Below are 20,194 nucleotides of genomic sequence, written 5' to 3'. Positions count from 1 at the left end.
CTTTTGTTTGCTTTTTACGGGTGGCTAATTAGTCAGCATACCTAGGTAAATGCATGGTTTTGGCCCTAAAAAGTATGAAATTAGCCAAGCTGGGGTTTGGTTCTTTCTTTTTTCTTTTCTCTTTTCTTTCTTTTTTTTTTTTTTTTTTATTCATTTAAAGACGCTTACGTAGAGAGAAACAGCAAGAGGAAAACAGCAAGTAAAACGTTAAGGTGTGAACTTACAAAAATGACTTTTGAAGGAAACTGCAAAATATCACAGTTCAAAGCCTCCTAACTCTTGGTGTTTCTTTCAAGCGTTTTGAAGAAATTAGTCAACCTGCTGGCGAAACGACCAAGACACGAGGCTAAAGCGAGACAGGCCGCCAATGAGCTCCGGCGTCACACGCCCCTGGCTGGCATCCCCGGCCGGACCCCAGCCCGGCCCCGCGCCCACTCGCAGGGTGGGCGGGCGCGGGTGTCCCGGCCCCCTCCCACGCCTGCCCCCCGCCCCTGCCAGGCCAGGTGAGAGGCCCCTCCCTCGCCATCACCCTCACCCTGCAGCTTCAACAGGGACCCTTCTTTTGAACCCCAAGCGTTTTTTGCACGAAGGGGTTTTACTCATAAGTCTCCCCGCAAAGGCGGGACCATATACATTTCATGGCACATTTCCCAGAGATTTGGGAGGGAAGGGGGCGCCGAGGGAAAGCGCAGAATACCCTCTTGGGCCACCTCTACTTGCACCGCTCCCCCCTCCATGTGCTCCGCGCTCCCCTCCGCCCCCTGCTCTCCGGCAGCCGCCCCCTCCCCCCCAGCCCCCGCCCCCGCCGCCCCCCCCCCCGTCCCGACACCCGCTCCGCTCCCTCCGGCTCGGCCCCGCGGCGCCGGCAGCGCCAGCCGCATCCCGCAGCGCCCCGCGCCCCGCGCCCGCGGAGCCGCTGCCGCCCTCCCCCCGGGGCGGCCGCAGCACCGGCCGGGAGGCACCGGCCCCGGCCCCGGCCCCGGCCCCGCCTCCTGGCCTCTCCCGCACCGCCAGCCAGCTGTAAAACCGCCCCTTGTGCTTGGCAGGGGATTTTGCTCTCCTCTCAGTCCATCTCGGCACATTTCTTGGGACGTGGTTGCTGTTAATTATCATCTTGTTTTTTGGTTTTTTTTTGGGTTTTTTTAGGGAAATTCGACGTGATTCTGTTGGATTTCCTTTTTTTGGAGGAGGAAAAGAAAAGCCCAACCAATTCACCTTTCTTTTTTTTTTTTTTTTTTTTTTACTTTTGCCCCCCTCTTTGGAGAGAGAGGAGGGGGGGATGCAACGTGGACCCCGCTGTTGGTATCACCGTGTCCCGCTGACTGCTGCGGTGGCAGGGCGGGCTGGGGAGGAGAGAAGAAAGAGTTTCTGCGGCTGAAGCCTTCTCCCGCGGAGGAGCGGAGCCGAGCCCCGCGGACGGCGGTGCGGGACAGGCACACCTCCCCCCGGCTCCTCGCCCGCCCCCGCCGCCGCTTCCCACCGGGGCAGCCGCAGGATGGGGAGACGGCGGTGGCTCTGGGCGCAGCGCTGCCTGCTGTGGCTGGGCTGCCTGGCGCTCTGGGCGCCGGGAGCAGCCGGGCAACAAAAGCCGCCGCCGGTTCGCCCTGCGGGAAGAGCAGCGGGCGGCGGCACCCACCCCGCCGCCGTGTACCGGGAGGACGGGGCCGGCAGCGCCGCCGCCGCCGCCCGGGTCCGCCGGCGAGGACAGCAGGACGTGCTCCGCGGGTAGGGACGCCGGCGCCCGCCATCGAGCCTCCGCTTTCCGCGGCCCTGAAGCAGCCTCTTCCCCGCCGCCCCCCGGCCCCGGCCGGGGCCCCGCAGACCGCTCTCCGCCCCGAACCCCCCCCCACCCCTCACCCCCACGCCCCCGCCTCCCCGCAGCCAGCCCCGCCTGCCCCCCAACCCCGAGCAGGGGGCTTCCTTTTCGCTTTGGGTACACCTTACCTTCCCGCCCCTCTGTATGACTAAGGGATTGTGGCTAATTGAACTTGGTATTTTGTCCTCGGCTATGAAATACGGTCTTTTAATTAGTGCGATTATATTAAAAGCAGACATTGTGTGGGGCTGCGTTACAGCTAACAGATGTACCACACGGGGCTTTTTATTCAAGCCTGTTGCAATATTGAGACACTTGGACGTTTGCTTTACTTCGGCTTCTACTGAGAAACTATGCAAAATCTGTTTTTCCTAGTGTTTTGGGGAGTTCTTGGTGATTTGAGTTAGTTTATTGATCTTTATGACCAGTCAACCCTTCTGTCTTGTGTCAGATGGCAGCGTGAACCCGATTTTTATAGCAAGACTTCTGAGACTGTATGAATGTAGAGCCAAACTTATCCCTTGCATATCCTCAATAGTTCCACCAGGGATGAATGTGGAGGCCTGCTGTTGCCTACTCTGCCTCTCCTCTTTATATTAACTAGTTGAACTAATGCAAAGTAAAATAGTGGAGGAAGATTTTGTTGCTTTGGGGAGGATTTTTGTAGACACATTTGCTCTATGCTTTTTTTGTTTCACGCGGCTGGTTTCATCCCTTGTGTGTACATAAAACGTTGGATTCTATTTACAATGATTTATATTTTTGTATATACATCTGTTTGTTTTTCTGTGTGACAGACCAAATGTGTGTGGCTCTAGATTCCATTCCTACTGTTGCCCTGGATGGAAAACGCTCCCTGGAGGAAATCAGTGCATTGTTCGTAAGTGTCTGACTTCAAGTTTCTACTGCCCTGGGGTAATAATAAAAATAAATAAATATTCTTCTGTGAGTTACTGCTCCATTCAGTATGAGAAAATAGATTCAGTTCTGTCTTTTGTCTTATTTTTAAAAAGAAGAAAAAGAGAAAAAATATGGGTTTACGGGTCCATGTTTCTCATAATCAAAAGGTTGGCAAATTGTTGGATTTTCTCTGGTGTGTTTGTAAGATGCATGTCTCCACTTAGCTTTTTAAAAAGAAGACATGACAATGAAGGAAAAAGGAAAAAAGTCTTCCATAAATAATCAACTGTAGTAACAGAAGAGAAAAGCCAAAAGGTCTTGATGTAAAGCAAATCAGATCTGAAGTTTTGTGAAACTTCTCTGCTAGGCTTGGAATTACAATCAAATGGAAAACTTTTTTACATCTGGGGTGCTTTTTCTCTTGCCTGTCATTTTTAGTTGTGTTTTAATAGCTATAAAGCCTGTAGACTCGGATTACTGCCTGGTCATAATAGGTACTGTGCTGACAGATGTGGCTGTTGACATGGCTTGGCAAAGAGGAAAAAAAAAAAGGGGGGGAAAATCTGCTCAGAACTCTGTTAGGCAACGTTGCCTACCTAGAAAGGATATAGAGAATTAAGTTGAATTTTCTGTTTGTTAGATAAAAGCTGATATTAGGCACATGCTTCTTACAGTCCTTAAATTTTAATGTGAGTCTGTTCCCACTCATCCTAGCCTGTAACCATCTCTTTTGTTAATAATTATGGTCAGCTTCAGAATTCAGGTTAAAGAATATATTGCCCTTTACATAAGGAATAAAGGTCTTCATAATGCTCCATCTAAGAAACTGCAGGCATCCATGACTAAACTAGGAAGGAATGGGTGGTAAGCCTTAAGATCTGCCAAACTTTTGGACTGTTGCCTTATGATTCAGGACGATCAGCGTGTTCACATCTATTCCTTTTACATAAATAGATTGGCTTTGCTAATATTTGTTAAAACTGTGCCATGCATCACTGATTTTCATCTCAGGTGACCTAGCATTTCCTAGCAAAGGCTACCTGTCGTTCAGGGGAAGATGTTGATATCAATACCACTGCGGAATTAAGAGATGCTCCTCAAAATGTTCAGTTCACATTTATCCTCTCTTACAATACTGGCTTAGTTAAATGTAAACTGGAGATTTTTTAATGCTTAAATTGTGACTCTCAATGCCTCTTAAAGACATCCATCTCAGGTCTCTTCATATCCAGAATAATCTTCGCATTACTGTTAATTTATGTTCATGAAGGACTTCTAGCTCCTGTTTACTTACTGGAGCCTAACTGCAGCTCTCTAACATTTTTGAAGGGTGAATGATTTTGCTAGACCATCTGAAAGATTGGCTGTGATTTGTATTTCATGTGAAGGTTTAAGAGCAGAGATTTCTATGCTCACATTAAACATTTGTTGAGATGATGGTCCCTCTAGCTAGAGCTGTTCAGCTGGAGAAAGCCTTCTGTAGGGGATGGTGGACAAGCTAGCAGACTTCTTATTGGAGGTGTGTTGATTATAATTAGTGCAGATTGTCACTGGTGATTTTAAAGTATTATTTCATGAAGACAGATCTATGAGCTAGTGGTAGGTCAACAGGAAACTGTTCTGACCTTGCAGTGTTTTCAGTTGATAAGGTGATGATGGTTGTTGGTGGTCTCTGACGTATTTATGATTAAAAGTGATCTTTTATCTAAAAAGTAAAGGTCTGGTTGAGTTTACTTTTTCTTTAAAATAAACTGTACTGATGAAAGCATGTTTAGAATATGCTTTCAGCTATAGGACTTCCAGTTGGTAAAAAATTATTCCCTAGCAGATCATAAACTGGCAAAATGGTCTAAATGTAGACCTCGCTTAATGAGGAGATTGAGCTGCATTCTATAAAGATGAAGTGAACAGTGATATAAGGAAAACAGACCTGTTCCTGCGTTTGTCAAGTGCTCTAAATCCAAGTCCCGTTTCTTACCTTTACGTCTGATAATGGAAAAAGTATGTTGTATTGGACAGTGGTCTCTAATTCAACTGAATAGCCAAATCCCACAAGTTCTTTCATCTCTCGTGTCTTCACATTTACAGGATAGTTGTATAGGAATTTAACAATAAATGTAGATGATCCACATGGCATCTTTTTGATGCCCAAAGAGTGGTGTCAGTGGACCAGTAATGTGGTATTGTCTACCCCTCTCTCATAAATAAAATGTGACTTTTATCAAGGAGGACGTGGGTTTACAAAATCTGGTCTGGTTTGGTCATGTTTGGCATCAATACAGAGCTTCTGATTTGGTGGAGAAAGGGCAAAAGGGAGCATGTAAATTTTTCAGGGGTCATATTTGAATTTTATGATGGGGTAAGAAAACAATCTGCTTCCTTATGGGAGTTGTATCTCATTTATGCATGTTTTTCTAAATTAGAACTGGAGCGCAAACATTCTGGGAACGGTCTTATCTCCTCTTTCTTTTTTTTATGTATATGGCCAGGTGTTTTGGTGTTCTTTTTGTTTGTTTTTTCTTTAATGTATATACAGAGTTTCTTTAGGTAGTCAGTGTATTCTTGGCAAATTATCTGCTGGAGGTATGTGTTCCTCTTATAGTCCTTCACTGGAGATGCATCTTCCAGATTATTTGATTATCTCAAAACCCCAGAGTTATTTACAAAGAAACTGTGATTCTTGCTTTTTTTTTTTCTTTGCAAGCTTTGTCTTGTGCAATATATGTTTTTTGAGGTCCTCCTGTGCCATCCTGGCTCTTAATGTTTCAGACGGTCTTTCGGTGCATTGGCTAATCCACCAGATTATTTAGATGTATTCATTTGGATCTCATCTAGGATCTGGATTTAGCTTTTAATTCTTTTCTGGGTCTGTTGTTCCTTTGTGCAATGGAGCTCCCTTGGCTGGTGAGTGAGAAGGGAAGGCATGATTTTGATGCATCAGGGAACAGCACAATGCCATGCACATTATGTACATGTAATTTGGTGTGGACAGGATTCCCTGAGATTTTTAGAAAGTTGGTTTCTAACTTGAGTACAGAAAACCATATTTAGGAAGACTACACAAAATCTGCGAAGCCCAGCGTTTGGGCATTGACTTCCCACAAAACAACTCTGTGTAAAGGAAGAATAATCTTAGAAAAAAGAGACCCTAAAATGCCTCTAAAATAGCAATTTTAAGAGAGAAGCCATACCATAAATTGGCATTTTTGATCTATATTGCTTATATTTATTCAAGTCTTGGATTCTTCATAGAGTTTTCTACCAGTCTTGTGGTCGAAAATCTATAATTTTAATAGTTTTACATTACTTGTGTAATAAGCTGGTATTTCTAATTAGGGAAGGAGTTAATTACCTGGTTTCAGTGGTCAGACCAGTGTTTGAATGTGCCATATTTGATTGTTTGTCTTAAAATTTGCCAGAGATACTGATTATACCAAAATTCATATTGTTTCATTTAACTTACCATTACTTTTCCATATATATTAACTGTCCAAATGAACTGAGCGTTCAAGTGTTGTGGTTTTTTTTTTAATAATCTGTTCACGTACTTTTAGCTTTCTTCCCTGTAGCTTAAGACTAAGTTTACTGTTAATCACTGTCTTTTTAATTGTGTTGTTCCTCAGCAATTTGTAGAAATAGCTGTGGTGATGGATTTTGTTCCCGTCCGAACATGTGTACTTGCGCAAGTGGACAAATATCACCTACTTGTGGATCAAAATCTAGTAAGGACTTACTATATTTATTTTCATTAGAGATTTAATTTTAAGTAATTCTCTTTGAGTGTCAACTTAAAAATAACAGCTGTGCAAATTCACTAAAAATAACATAATTACTGCATGCATGCATGTAACTTGCACTTTGCTATGGCTCTAGTTTTAGATAAAGTTTTATATACTGTGTGTGTTTACTCTGTGTGACAAGTTGAAAAAAAATTAAGAGATAATCAAGTTTAACTATAAATGTGCGTGGTATTAACATTTTAATCAAGTCCGTTTTCTTAAAAAAGAGAGATTGTACAGCCTCCAAGGTAATTAGAAGTTCTAAGTTGCTAAATATAGTCATGGAAAACTCTAAAAAAACCTCTTCATGGTTGGTTTAAAAATAATTGCTAATAGATACAGCTTGGACACCTTTGGTTACAAAAAAACATGAGTGTGCACTTAAATACATAGCATATATTGTACAAAGCTCGTATCTGCTTTCAGATGTCTCTGTTTTTATCCACATTTGCTTCCCAATGTGGTATTTTTCCTAACACTGGTATCTCCCTGCCTGCACTCCGCTGCAGTACAACAGTGCGGCATCAGGTGCTTGAACGGCGGCACATGCACGGACGACCGGTGCCAGTGCCAGAAGGGCTACGTTGGAACTTACTGTGGGCAGCGTAAGTAACTGCTCTGTTGCATCTAGAAAGCTAAAAAGGAATCCACCTGAGTCCTGCAAGTTAGTTTTCTTACTTTAGGTAGAGTAGGAAGATAAAGAAGCTAATAAGCTGAAATATAATAAAAGTCCGTGAGGAATTTAGTGCTGTTTTGAGTATAGTGTTCAGCTGAAGGTCAGTTTGTGCATGAAGTGCATTTGTATTCCCTAAACTTCAAATTAGGGATTGAAATTAGCAAATAGTTTTGGAAAATCCTTTGGGAGCAATAGCGGTATACATCCCACTCTTCTTTTTACCAGATGATCACTAATTTTTCATTCTCTTTGATGAAGTTTCTCCGTCTCAGAAGAACAGCCTAACTGCTAGGTTAAAGCATGATTTTTTCTGTTTTCTACTGGACTAAGGAAAACAGTTAAATACAGTTCAAGCTTTTGGATACCTTTTTGGTTTAGCAGACAGGCTAGAAAATCAATTATTTGCACAGCTCTACCTGTCACAGTATTGTGTTTACAAGCTATACAAATTTAGCAAACAACAAAAATCCCTAAAGGCTGCAGGGATGAAGAAAGACTCAGAGTGTATTCTGAGGCCAGTTGGCTACTAATTAGCTGAGAAATTAATTTCTGAAGGTAGTCTGAAGCAACAAGAGACAAACAGAAGGCAGCTATGCAAAGAACAGTTAGACTGAGTGGTGTGGAAGAACGCCCTTTTGTCTTAGTCACTTTTGCAGATGCTGGAGAGCAGTCTTGTTCTTGCTTTGTTTGTATCTGAATTCTCTAAAATTTTAGGTAATAGTTGTAATCGTAAAATGTGTTCCTAGTCACAGTCATACTTTTAAGAGTTGCTGCCCCTTTCCTGCTAATTTTGAAGTATTGGGTCAACATCTGAATGCTCTTGGACAGGGCATATTTCCTCTGAAAAGGGGACTGAATTTTCAAGCAGTGGCTCTAAAACAGTCCAGAAGATCTGAACACACTGTGGAGATTGGTCTGAATGTATAGGATAGTTAAAATTTCAAGTAAGGTTGAATATTTGTCTTCTAGTCACAGTAGGGAATGAATGAATGAAAAAAGTAAATATGTCTTTATTTATTTTCACTAAAATGTAATTGTGTCTTAAATCTTGTGAAGCTAATTGTCTCACTAAAGTGTCATTGTCCATTAATTCACTAATATAACACATGCGGAGAAGTGTCTTCATTTTATGCTTAAGATATGCATTCTCCATAAAAAGTAATTAAGTTTTGTACTTCTTGATAAGAAGCAAGGCTTTATCACATTTCCACATAACAGTATTTTTTATGTTACCCATAGTGATATAAGGAGTACGTGAACAATTTTCCTAATCTGGAATATTCACCTTCTCTAGATTGCTGAGGTTCTTTTGCACTGGATACTCAAATATATTCCAAATGCCACCTTCAAACTGGGAGAGCCTGCCTGGAAAGGCAGCCAAGAGACTTCTAGACCAAAATCTCATTGCTGTTGTTCAGAGCCACTTAAGAACGGTGGGGCTGTCCTTTAAGGTGAAATAATTTAATTTGGAATGTGGGCTAATTCCGAATAAGGCTATATGCCTGGAAGCAATGAGCCTGAAAATAGACAGAATTAGTTACTTAAAGCACTCTTTTAATGGTATTTTTCAACCTTGCTGAAGAACTGCCTTGCTTTCAAACTAAAAAGATTTCAGTGCTTTGGCAGGAGGCTTTGTCCTTAATTCACACCACTGAAAATAGCATGAGTTGGGTGCTCTGAAGTCCCACAACTGTGACGTACCTTCTCCATCTATATATATACAGTAGATTTATAGCCCCCCCAAATCATTTTATTTCTTGTTGGGATCTTTTAGGAAACACAGTTTTGGAAGGTACTTAAGATGAGGTGAGTTGGTAATTCTTTTCCCTTGCTCTGACAGTCACTTCTCCCCGCAGTATCAACTCTGAGAGCTGAATTATCCATCTCTTGGACTCCCTAAACCTCCCTTCTTGAAAGGCTTGTTGCTGTTGTGGCTCAGTAGCACAATTTCCTGTGTTGAAAAAACCTCAGAATAGTGGAGTTTTTATCTGCTAACTTTGTTGATGGATATAAGTTCTTATGATTAGTGACTAGATCTGCACAACTGTTTCAAAATATACTTAAGTTGAACATCTGCTAAGAATCTGTGCTGAATATGATTGATTAAACAGCTGCTTGCAATTAGCATTAAACAGGTGCTAATGGAATCTGACTTGAACAATCATTGTTGGTGATGATGGGTAGAAAGGAGATCAGTTTTATCTTCAGGTGCAAAAAGGCAGAGCAGTTAAGAGGAGAAAATGTATTTTTGAATACTGCATATGGTAATCTTTGAAATATCTATAAAATTTAAAACTTTTTTTGTTATTAAAGCTGTCTGTGAAAATGGCTGCCAGAATGGAGGACGGTGTATTGGACCTAATCGCTGTGCATGTGTCTACGGATTTACTGGCCCTCAATGTGAAAGAGGTAAAATAACTGAACAAGGAAGGAAATTATGACCAGTTCTATTCAACAATACAGTATGTACATATTTTATGCTGTGTATTTTCTGGCTGAGCCGGTAAGCTTCCAGTAAACGATTTCGTATTTGTAATTTTAGAAAATGTATTCCTTTTTAGACTGGTAGCCACATTTCAGTTGGCGAGTACAAACCTGTCACAACTCATAGAAATTGAAGCTGATTTAGGCTGCTTATTTTGTTCATACAAGACTTAAAAGATGACCTATCTTTTGCTCTCAGCTACATGAAATAACATTACAGCAAAATGGCCAATGGTGTTAGAACTGTGTAACTAATTGCTTTTCTGTATAACAACTCTTTCATAAGAGGAACTTGGGCATTTATTTCCTCTGGTTAGTTCTATCCTTAGGAGAAAGTCAAAGATGGAGCGAAAAAATAACCGGCTACTGTAATACTGAGATCAGTTCCTAAAACCACTGTTATTCAAGACAACATCTTGTACATGGTGTAACTTATAGTGCTTTCATGAATTGGGGAGTAAACTAGGATTTAATTTTAAAATTTTATGGAGAAATCCCTCAGTCGTCTTTTATGAGCTTAGACATCCTGTCAAAGTCAGTTTTAATGATGACAAAACATCTTTAGCATTACACTGTGCAATTAGCAGACAAATAATTAAGGCACTAAGTCCATATATAGTGATTTAGAATAAACCACATTTTTCCATTCTCAGAAATCTATACTTCTTGCTTTTTAACAAATTAGAGCATTATTTTGAAACCAAGACTCTGGAGATACAGTAATGGAGAACTGCTCAACATCAGATGTAATTGTAGAATGTATTCTGTGTGCATCAAACTGACAAGTGTAACCCGAATTACTGTCTACTTAGAGTGGATTTTTAATAAGTGGATATTGTGAGGATTGCTTATCAAAACAATAATGCTGTGCATCCTTTAGCATAAAGTTTTCAAGAATAACCAAAGATGATGCTGAAGAAATTAGCAGGCATATTAATTTTTGTCTTTCTCCAAGTCGGTGTTTTCAAATAGAGGTTCTCATAAAAAAGGGTACTGAAGAACTGAGCAACCATAGTGTGAAATGCTGAATACTAGTACAGATTGTTACCTTATTCCTTTAAAATATTCAAAAGGTTGTCAGTACTAAAAAGGGTGCTGGGATCATTTGCATTAATAGAAAATAGAAAGTCACATTCTTAATTCACATTAGTAGTGGATGAGACACCCAGTCTGGGGAGAAGCAGACTTCTTAGATTGATAAAATAATTTAAATCAGAAGGGAACTCCACAGGCCATCTGGTCTAAATACCTGCTCAAAGCAGGTCTAGTTGGATCAGCCTGCTCAGGTCCATGTCCAGTCATGTTTTAAAAACCTTCAAGGATGGAGCCCTCCCTTGGACTTTCTCCAGTATATCCGTTTCTTTCTTGTATTGGGAGTCCAAAACTGGACACAATACTCTGATGCAGTCCTGTAAGTGCCAAATGGAGGTGAAGGACCTGGCTTGGATGCCACACTCATTCTGATACTAACCATGCAGCCAGCCCTCTCTGCTGCGTACGCTGCTGCTTCCTCTTCAGGTTGTTGTCTACTAGGACCCCCATAATCCTTTTCTCGGAGCTGCTTTGCAGGCAGTTAGCCTCCAGCCTATGTTGTTCCATCAGGTTATTCCATCTCAGATTTAAGACTTCCTTTGCTTTTGTTGAACTTCATGACATAAATGTCCACCCTTTTTTTTTTTTTTCTAAGCTGTGTGGATCACTCTGAGTAGCAGCCCTGCCCTCCCGCCTATTGACTGGTGCCCCAGATTTGGTGTCATACACAGTCATGCTGAGTGTGTGCTGTTGTACCATCACCCAGGTTGTTAATGAAGACATTAAACTGTTAGTTGTCCCAGTACTCATCCCTGAAGGACTGTAGTAGTTTCCTGGCCTCTAGCTGGACTTTAATCACAACTTTGAGCCAGCAGTCCAGCCAATTCTCCACTCACCTTATCCTATTGTTCACTTATTTAGCCTTTATCTCACCCATACAGTCTCTCTATGGGAGCCTGTCTCAAAATCCTTGCTCAAATCAAGCAACGTCCACTGCCCTCTCCTTGTCCTAGGCACCAGTGACCTCAGGGTTGAAAGCAGTGATGACATTTGCCCTTCGTAAATCCATGCTGGCTGCACCCAAACACCTTCTTGTCATTGATGTGTTTAGAAAGGGCTTCTGAAGGCAATCCTGCGTAATTCTCTGCTTCAAATTCAGCTCTGAAGTGCTCAAAGCTATATATAAATTGTGAAAATATATTGTACCGTTTTTTTACATTTGTTGACTGTGAAATGGAAATAATTTCCGTGTAGATGAAGGAACTAAACCAAACACTGAAAAAGCAGGAGTCTCTATTTGCTATTCCAGGCTGTTTTGTATACCCACTAGATGTCACAAGCAACAGAGAAATGTAAAGCATGAATTTGTTTCTTTGTCTCTAATGGCTTGTCACTTTCATTCTTAAAACCAGATTTACAGACTTCTATTCATTGCTGTTGGTTTAGGGTTTTGCTGTTGCATGTTACATCCAGCCCATTCTCTGTAGCTGCTTCTTATGAACCAAGCGCAAGGACTCAAATCTTTTGTATTTTGATTAGTGGGGAAGTAGGAACCATTCTGTTAAAAACTGTTAATATTTACATCCATTTTCAGAAATATGTCTTTGTAGAATGCACACCTGCCTTCTAGCTAAAATAAGAGACTACCAAGTCTGTCAGTTTAGGATGGATTTTCAAGGGATGGGACAATGTTAAGTTGCTCTATAGTTTGAGCCTTCATTCAGATGGAGCTTATATTTGTCCAAATTCAACAGTCTAAGCTATGTATCCAGGATGGATGTTAGTTATAGCTGAACTATAACATGATAGAATTGTAATATTGCAAATTCATTTCTTTCTCCTTTAATTGATTGCATTCAGATATTTCTTTTATTTATTGCCAGACAACTTGGTAAGCTTGCTCTTTGTCCCAGATAGAAGCAGTTGTTCCTGGTTGAGATTTGCCTCTATTCTCTGATTAGATTCAGGACTGTGGAATCATGTTAATATATATAACAGACTCCAGCTGTGATGATGGCTCAGATTTTTTAATAACGAGGCTCATATTTTGAATAGGTTGACTTGTTTAAAAGATTTTAGAACATATGGGTATTGTAACTTAACTTTTGTGCTGATGAAAGCATTGAAGTTTGCTTTTTTTACTATTCATTGTGAAACTTTAAACTGCAGAATTGAAGCCACGTAAAGGAATTAAACACCAGTGTTTTGGCATCCATATTTCTTAGTTGTCCTTGAAAGTCTTAGACTTTCAATTCTATGTGTAGAATGCTATTGGTTATATGAGATTTAAGTTACATTACATGGTTATTTGGAAACTGAGTTGTTATAACTAAAAGTTTACATTTCCTTAGTTGAAGTTGGAGGTAGTAAGCCAAATTTGCTTCTGTCACTGTCACAAAAATATACCATGTATTTAATATAAATAATGGCTTATATAATTTGAATATCTAATATAATATATTTTTACAACAGTGGACAGGGCTAAGTAAAATTTCACCTAGCTCTTATCTAGGTGTTGCCTAGACTTTCTCATATTCAAAAAAAAAAAGAATCTATTAATTTATTGTACTATTATTCAGTAAAAGAAAGGGGACTCCTGTAGTATATCTCGGTAATGACTATTAAAAAATCTCCAATCTAGTAACCGTAAATGTTAATATTTTATTCTTTACGTCAGCTGGAGTACATGAAAAAGCTGTAAAAGATACCTTAAATGTCTATTATGTTCAATAGTAATTTGCAGTTTACACTTTTAACCTAATAAGTTTCTGCTTTCCAACAAAATGCAGAAGGCAATGGTTTCTTCATTTGTTGGTTGCAATAGTTGCCTGTGATATTTTACAGTAAGAAATGCCACTGTAGTTTAATTTTAAACTGAGTTTAGCAACAGTTCATAACTCTCTAACTAAAATTTTTATAGTTTAAAGTTACGTGAACTTAATCACATCAGAGTTATAAGAGGTTTTGTTTTGTTATTTTTTTACATCGTTGTGTTTTAAATGCATACTTTTTATTGTTCTGTAGATTAAGTTCTTCTAAATCAGGTATTTTCTTCCTAATATAGAACATATGTAGCTTTCCTTCAGATTGGCCTCCCAGCCTCAGTTATATGATAAAACGTGACTCCTTGTTCAGCTATCTGGGCTCCGAGCAGACTAATTTCCGGGCTGGAGACAGGAGGCTGAGCAGTTACTAATGACTGGCATGATTACAGTATTTAACTTGAGACTTGCTGCTGGGTTAACAAGAAAGCAGAACCTGTTTGGGAGCTTGTGCTTTTCTCTTTCTGCTACATACAATGACCCTTTATATTTCCTATCAAAGTCTGTTCTTCTGGTTGGCTTCTTGTCTTTGATTTGTATACACACAAGGCTCAAGCATTTGATTTTGTCTGGTTTGTTTTGTGGGTTTTTGTTCTTTTTTTTATTTAAGAAAAAATAGATGTTTAAATTTTGCTGTTGAATTTTTACCAGTGAAAATTAATTGGGGGAAAAAAAACCCAACAGGTTGATTAAGAGGCCTCATCCTCAGTTGTACACCTACAAGCGTTTTTTTTCTAGTATGACCAGTTTCTTTGGTCTCTTGAGACTGAGCAAATGGTATTTGTATTACTGCACATGACCTGTCCATTTTTTAATTGATGATCTGTAGAGGTATGAAGCTGTGGAAAAACAGTGATGTTTTCTTCCTTCTTTATCATAGATTAAAGGGAGGAAGAAGCAGTGGGGAAGGAGAATCCTCTCAGTGATCTAAGTTTGCCTTCATCCCATGTGAAAGGAGAAAGAACAGTACTTGATTACTCCATAAAAGTGTCTTATAATGGGAAGTGAAAGTGTTTGGACTGAGTAGAAATGCATAGCCTGGGAAGAATATCCTTCTGAAGAAGGGAGGGGATTTGAGATAAAGCTATCAATCTTAGGCAAGTGAGAAAAAAGCTAAAATGAATAAATATAATAGTTAAATGTAGCATAAGAACTTCTGAAAGGGCGTAGCTTTTGGGTTGCTCTCAGGAAAATTGCTGCTATTGTCTTAATGTGTTTGTTGCATCTGGTGTTCCCAGTACAAGTGTTGGGACGCTTTCTCTGACTGTCTGAATTTTGCAGTTTCTGTCTGTCAAAGGAGTTGAAAGCTGGTGCCTCATGACAGAGGCAGTAAATCAGTGATGGGGGCAGTTGCCTCCCTATGGGTTCTTACTGGGTTGATAGGGAAGGCTGTGCATAGATGCAGCCAGGTAGTCTGTAGAAACCCTCCTCTGTGCAAGGCAGCAATTTTTTATGCCAGTTCTGCAATGCCTACAAGAACTTGGCCCATGCAATTGAAGAGTCCTAGGTGGGACAGCAACAGAGGAAGTGAAGTGTCCTTGGCGGCTGGAGAGCAGGATGTTACAGAAGATAGTGAAAAAGGTTTGAGGCAGGGGATGTAACTGAAACAGAGGTTCATTTTGTGGGGTAGGAGAGCATATATCTAACACTATATTTGAGATCAGGAAAACAAAAAATTTTTCTTACTCTATGGGAAAACAATCAGTGATGATCCTGTGTCTAAGGACAATAGAAGAAAAACGGGAGAAAGAAAAGAAAGGTTTTTTCAAGCTGGGAAGAAGTTGAAGAAGCTAATCAACAGCACAGAGAAAGGCGTGGAAGGAAGCAAAAAGCTTGCTCAGTGAAAGTGTTAATAGTGTATAGTAACTGAGGCAAAAGAAGAAAAGAGCAAAGAAAACAACTGAAGTGGAGCTGTACTGAAGAAACTGATGGGTACTTAAAAGTTTTAAAGATATTTTGGGATAATACATATGAATAAAATTAAGCTTATATAGCGAACTGACACAATTTTATAATACTCAATACATCTCAAATATATTTCTATAATAAAACATACAACTCATTTAGTCTATAGTGCTGCTGAAGATGCTTGTGTGTGCTTAAGCTGATAGTGATCAGGTGTAAATGAAGCAAGGAGGGAATTAAATTCTTTAAGAAACTTCTTTTTCCTCTGACAGGTATTCAAAAGATCTTTTAACTTTGCACAACTTTTCCATATCTGTTAATGTCAGCAGTACCATGAGAAGAAGTGAAAACCTTTTGGTGTTGTATTCAGATCTTGCATATTTGGTTTTAGCCCTGTAATCTCATAGTCGGCAGAACTTCTTGCCATGGAGGCTATGGCAGGTTATGTTCAAGAGGTTTCCTGTCTGCCAGCCGTGGCGTCCTGCTGCATGAGCGGTTATAAAAGAACCTGTACTTTTTTTCCAGTTGCTTGGTTTATTTTCGCAGTTCCCCAATGATTGTAAACTTTGTTCAGGTGCTTAACATCAAAAACGCTCTTTTGATCAATGAGCTCTTCTCTTTTTGTAGGACTTGTGGGAATGTAACCTTTTAGTTTTGCTGGTTTTTGCTTTATAGTGGCTACTATTAGCCTGAAATGAAATAGAGGTTCTTTATGTGGGATAGGATGTGTGTGTGTATACGTAAGTGGGTCCCTGCTCTGAAGAGCAGACAAAGGAAGTATTATTACTCTCTTCCCTGCCCCCAAGACAGGCTGGGGTACATGAGGTTGTTACTTGTTGAAGGCTGAGCAGGGAAGCTTCAGCACACTTAGCAATCAACCAAATATCCTGAGTTTCAGACTGAGGTTTTAACTAAGGGGGTCATCCTGCCTGTTTTACTAAGGTGGCATAAGACTGTTGAATTTTTAGAATTTTGTGTGCTCTAGGAGTCAGTATAAATGAAAATGCAGGGCATTTTAGGAGAGGGCAGGAAAAAAAGGAAAGCAATAAGATCAAATAAAAAATAATTACTAAATTCTGTTTTCAAATATCAGCCAGCATTATTCTTTTCTTCTTGCTAAAGGGCCATGTGTACTGTGTCTTTTTTTATTTTAGTGCACAGTAAGTGGAATACTTACCTGCTAAACATCAGTTTAATTCATTTTCAGTCTGCTTTTAGCCATTTGGAGGTGGAGCATATGGTCTTGAGATATGTTCTACAAGGTCATAAAGGAGTCATTCAGGGCCTGCTGAGTGAAGAAAAAAACTATTATCTCACTGTAGCATAATCCAACTACATGGTCTAGTTCACAGGGGGTGTTTGTCACCATTGGGGTAAACACAAGAGTTACATCATCAGCTTGAAGTCTAGTTTGACCAAAATCAATTTAATTAATTTAACTAAAAATAAGTGGTAGTTTAAAACTCTACGAAATTGGAACACCCCTGGAACAGGCTTCCCAGGGAACTGATTAAGATGCCATCCCTGTAAGTGTGTGGAAGACATGTAGACGTGGTGCTTAGGGATATAGTTTAGTGGTGGCTTTGGCAGTGCTATGTTAATGATTGGACTCAATGAACTTAAAGGTCTTTTCCAACCTAAATGAGTCTATGATTCTATGAAACTGTGAATCTTGCCAAAATTTGCAATTTTCACCATGCTTTCCTACTTAATTTTCTCAATTTTCTGTTAAAAAAAGTGTCTCTCAGCTTTTTCCACACATAGCACACATTTGTTTATAAGCAAAATGCTATAGTGGTGGTGGTATTTTTTAAAAAAACTTCAGTTTAAAATAAAGCACACCTCTAATGTCTTTTGGAGACAGTAAGATATAACAACTGCAAATACCTGCAGCAATAAAAGGTAAACTTTACCTGACAGGTAAGTACCTGGTTCAGGAAAATAGGTCAGATTATCTGTGTTAGAAGAACCTGCTAATTATTTTCATGGTTTGTTTGTGACTAGAGGTGTCATCAGATGTTTATAATACATACAGTTAAGTGCAGTCCCTGTTCAGATAACTCCTTTTCCTCTACAGGTTCAGACCTGTAGATATTTGCATACATTAATCTTGATGGATTACAGTAGTTCTGAAGGGCAGATACAGAAAGCTGCTTTCATGCTCTTAGATATCATTACCTACTAAGATTACTGGACTCTGGCACTATATTACCTGGTTTTGCCATCGATTTTGATCTCCAATATAAGGTTTTCAGACTTTCCTTCCGTTACCTTTCACAAGCTGACAATATCTATTTAAAGCATTTACCCCCCCCAAACATGTCTACGCTGTCTGTTTTCATTTGTTGTTAGCAGGTATTGGCAAATTTCTCTCTTCTTGCTGTGCAAGAAATTTAATATTCTGCAGTTTTAAAAAAAGACATGGATAATGCTGAACATGCTATTGGCAGTAATGAATGAGAAAGTTGTGTAATTCGAGTCAGTGTCTTTCCCTTGCTTCCCTCATGTCCTTTCTTTGGGCACTTCAGGATATGATGATTAGTATTCCTTCCTGCTTGCTCCCTTTTCCTCTGGTTGCATTATCATAGCCTGTTAGATAAGTGTCTAGCAGTGGGCACAGCAAACAAAGTCACTTTATGCTAGAATGCTAGTAATACACAGCATATACTTGTAAGTTACTTGAATAATTCTCACAATGAGTGTAGTACATGTTGTCCCTGAACAAAGAAGACCAAAGCTGGTTATGCTGTCTTGGACAGAAATTATCATGGTAGCAGACTTGGTGAATTTGAACCTACAGCTCACAAATGCAATGGCAGCACAATCATTTCAGTAACAGCTGAAGTCTATGTCAGGGATCAAAGCGCCATTGTACGAATCAACTGAATAAAGATAATCTCTGGTCTGGAGAATTCCTGTGGCCTGTTACTACAGGAGAGAAGAGGGAAGGATGCTTAAACTGAATATGGCCCTTTATGGGAAGCCAGCAGTAGTAGGGAACCATATCTTTTAAAAGGATGTGATGTGACTGGGGAATGGGTTCCTTCCTTTCCTTTTGCGGAGAAAGCCAACCTTTCAGGGAGCAGATAGCAATGGGCATCCTTAGTTCTGAGTAACTTCTGCACAGCATAATTTATCAGCAGTAGCCCCTGCCCACCTCACAATTCCAGAAGCTCATAGAAACTATCTTGAGGTGTTACAAGTTCCTCCAGAGCTGAATCTGGAGAGGAAAGAAAGAAAAAAAGAAAAAAGGCCTGAAATTTGAATGATGCTATGTTGCTATCCATGAACAGTAAGAAACAGGGTTGGAGGGGGGGAAGGTAAAAATCCTTCAATGAAGCAGCCTTGTAACTTTTTACTGTGGCTGGTTTTGAAGCACTTGAGACCTTTAATACTTCTCAGTTAGTTCACGCATATGCCAGGTAAGTACTAAGGTGTTGTAGATATGGGTTTATTACACTTTGTGTTAGAAATACAAAGCAGAAATTTTATGCCTTTAAACTAGGTCTACTAAAAGAAGATGAAAATATAGGTTTGAATAACCTCTTCCAAGAACTTGAGAATTTTTCGCCAGAGTGAAATGGAGCTCTCTTGCAACTCAGACACAGGAAAAGCTTCTTTGCTTTAAGTCAGTGTTTAAAAGGGAAGCACTGTAGCTACACTGCTCTAAGCTATGGAGTGAAAGAATGAACCAGAGGACTTGTTAAAGTTATACTCTAGCAAATAGATACACCTTCTCCATATATATATTTTTAAAATCTATATTTGAAAGCTAGTGTTTACTATTACCTGCAGGAGGAACAAGTCCAGGAAAGCATAAAATATTGGTTTCTTATGTGTGAGGACTTAGACTGGGTTATGTTCTGCATCTAGAGATTGATCACTGAAAAGTAAAACAAGGGTCTGATACTGTAGAGCAATGAATCAAAATCATGAGTGGGAAATATGTTGCATAAGAGAGGGAGGATGATGCCTTTGGAAAATTCTGCCTAGTCTTATCTCTTTGTTTTTTTTCCTCAGTGAAAATTTTACTCTACCAGATGGATTAGAATAAAACTTTTTTTTTAATTAATTGTGGGGTGAGACTCCAGGAGCTGAGCAAACCCATGATGGCTTTTTTAGAGTTTTAGAAGAAAAAAGTAATTTCTTCAGAAAAAATTAGGAAAATTATTAATTTTATTAAAATAATTAATTTGTAATATATCCAGGAAAAAATCTGGAGATATTTGCAGAATGTCTAGATAAACTGGAGATCACAATAAAATTGAGACTCTTGTTAACAGGGATTGTCTTTAACAAAGAAAGTGCATGGCCCCCTGAAATATTCAAGTGACTAGCAAAGCTTTTGTCAAATTCAGCAAGTGCCAATATAGGCATTGTAGGCAAATTTTAAAATTAGAAAAAAAGCAGAAATAACTAAAATTAAAGATCCCTGTTCTGAAGTTCTGTAAAAATGAAGAAAAAGTTCTTTGCCTTTGTGACTGTAGAATGTATTAGGACAAATTAGACAAATAGATGCACTGATAAATTTACAGATACTGTGTTAGAGGATACTTGAGAGATCCTCTGGAGAATTCAGGAACCTTGAAAGTTGTTTATTTCTATAATGGCTACAAATGTTTGAAATTTTGTTGGATTTCTGTATTGCTTGTAAGTACTTGTGTAAAACTTGAAAAAAATGAAAAAAACCTTGAAAAACTCTACCCATAACGAGATCCTGCTGAGGTGTAATTTGAAACACTTTTCATGGTGTATAGAGCCTTATATTATCCAAGAACAT

General features: G+C 39.6%; 1 protein-coding gene across 1 annotated transcript in view; it reads left to right on the top strand.

Annotated features, from left to right (window-relative positions):
- The first annotated feature begins 912 nt into the window (after positions 1-912).
- The window catches only part of FBN2 (fibrillin 2), a 185,643-nt gene continuing 166,361 nt past the window's right edge, over positions 913-20,194 (top strand). Inside the window, exons 1-5 of the mRNA XM_075078460.1 lie at positions 913-1,725; positions 2,614-2,696; positions 6,340-6,438; positions 7,005-7,100; positions 9,485-9,580. Of these exons, the coding sequence (XP_074934561.1) occupies positions 1,496-1,725; positions 2,614-2,696; positions 6,340-6,438; positions 7,005-7,100; positions 9,485-9,580 (604 nt within the window). The 5' untranslated portion in view covers positions 913-1,495. The remainder of the gene's footprint in view (positions 1,726-2,613; positions 2,697-6,339; positions 6,439-7,004; positions 7,101-9,484; positions 9,581-20,194) is intronic.

This window comes from Phalacrocorax aristotelis, chromosome Z (genome assembly GCF_949628215.1).
Source record: "Phalacrocorax aristotelis chromosome Z, bGulAri2.1, whole genome shotgun sequence".
NCBI lineage: Eukaryota > Metazoa > Chordata > Aves > Suliformes > Phalacrocoracidae > Phalacrocorax > Phalacrocorax aristotelis.
The sequence above is the reverse complement of the archived record's forward strand: the minus strand, read 5'-3'. Positions and strand labels throughout refer to the sequence as shown.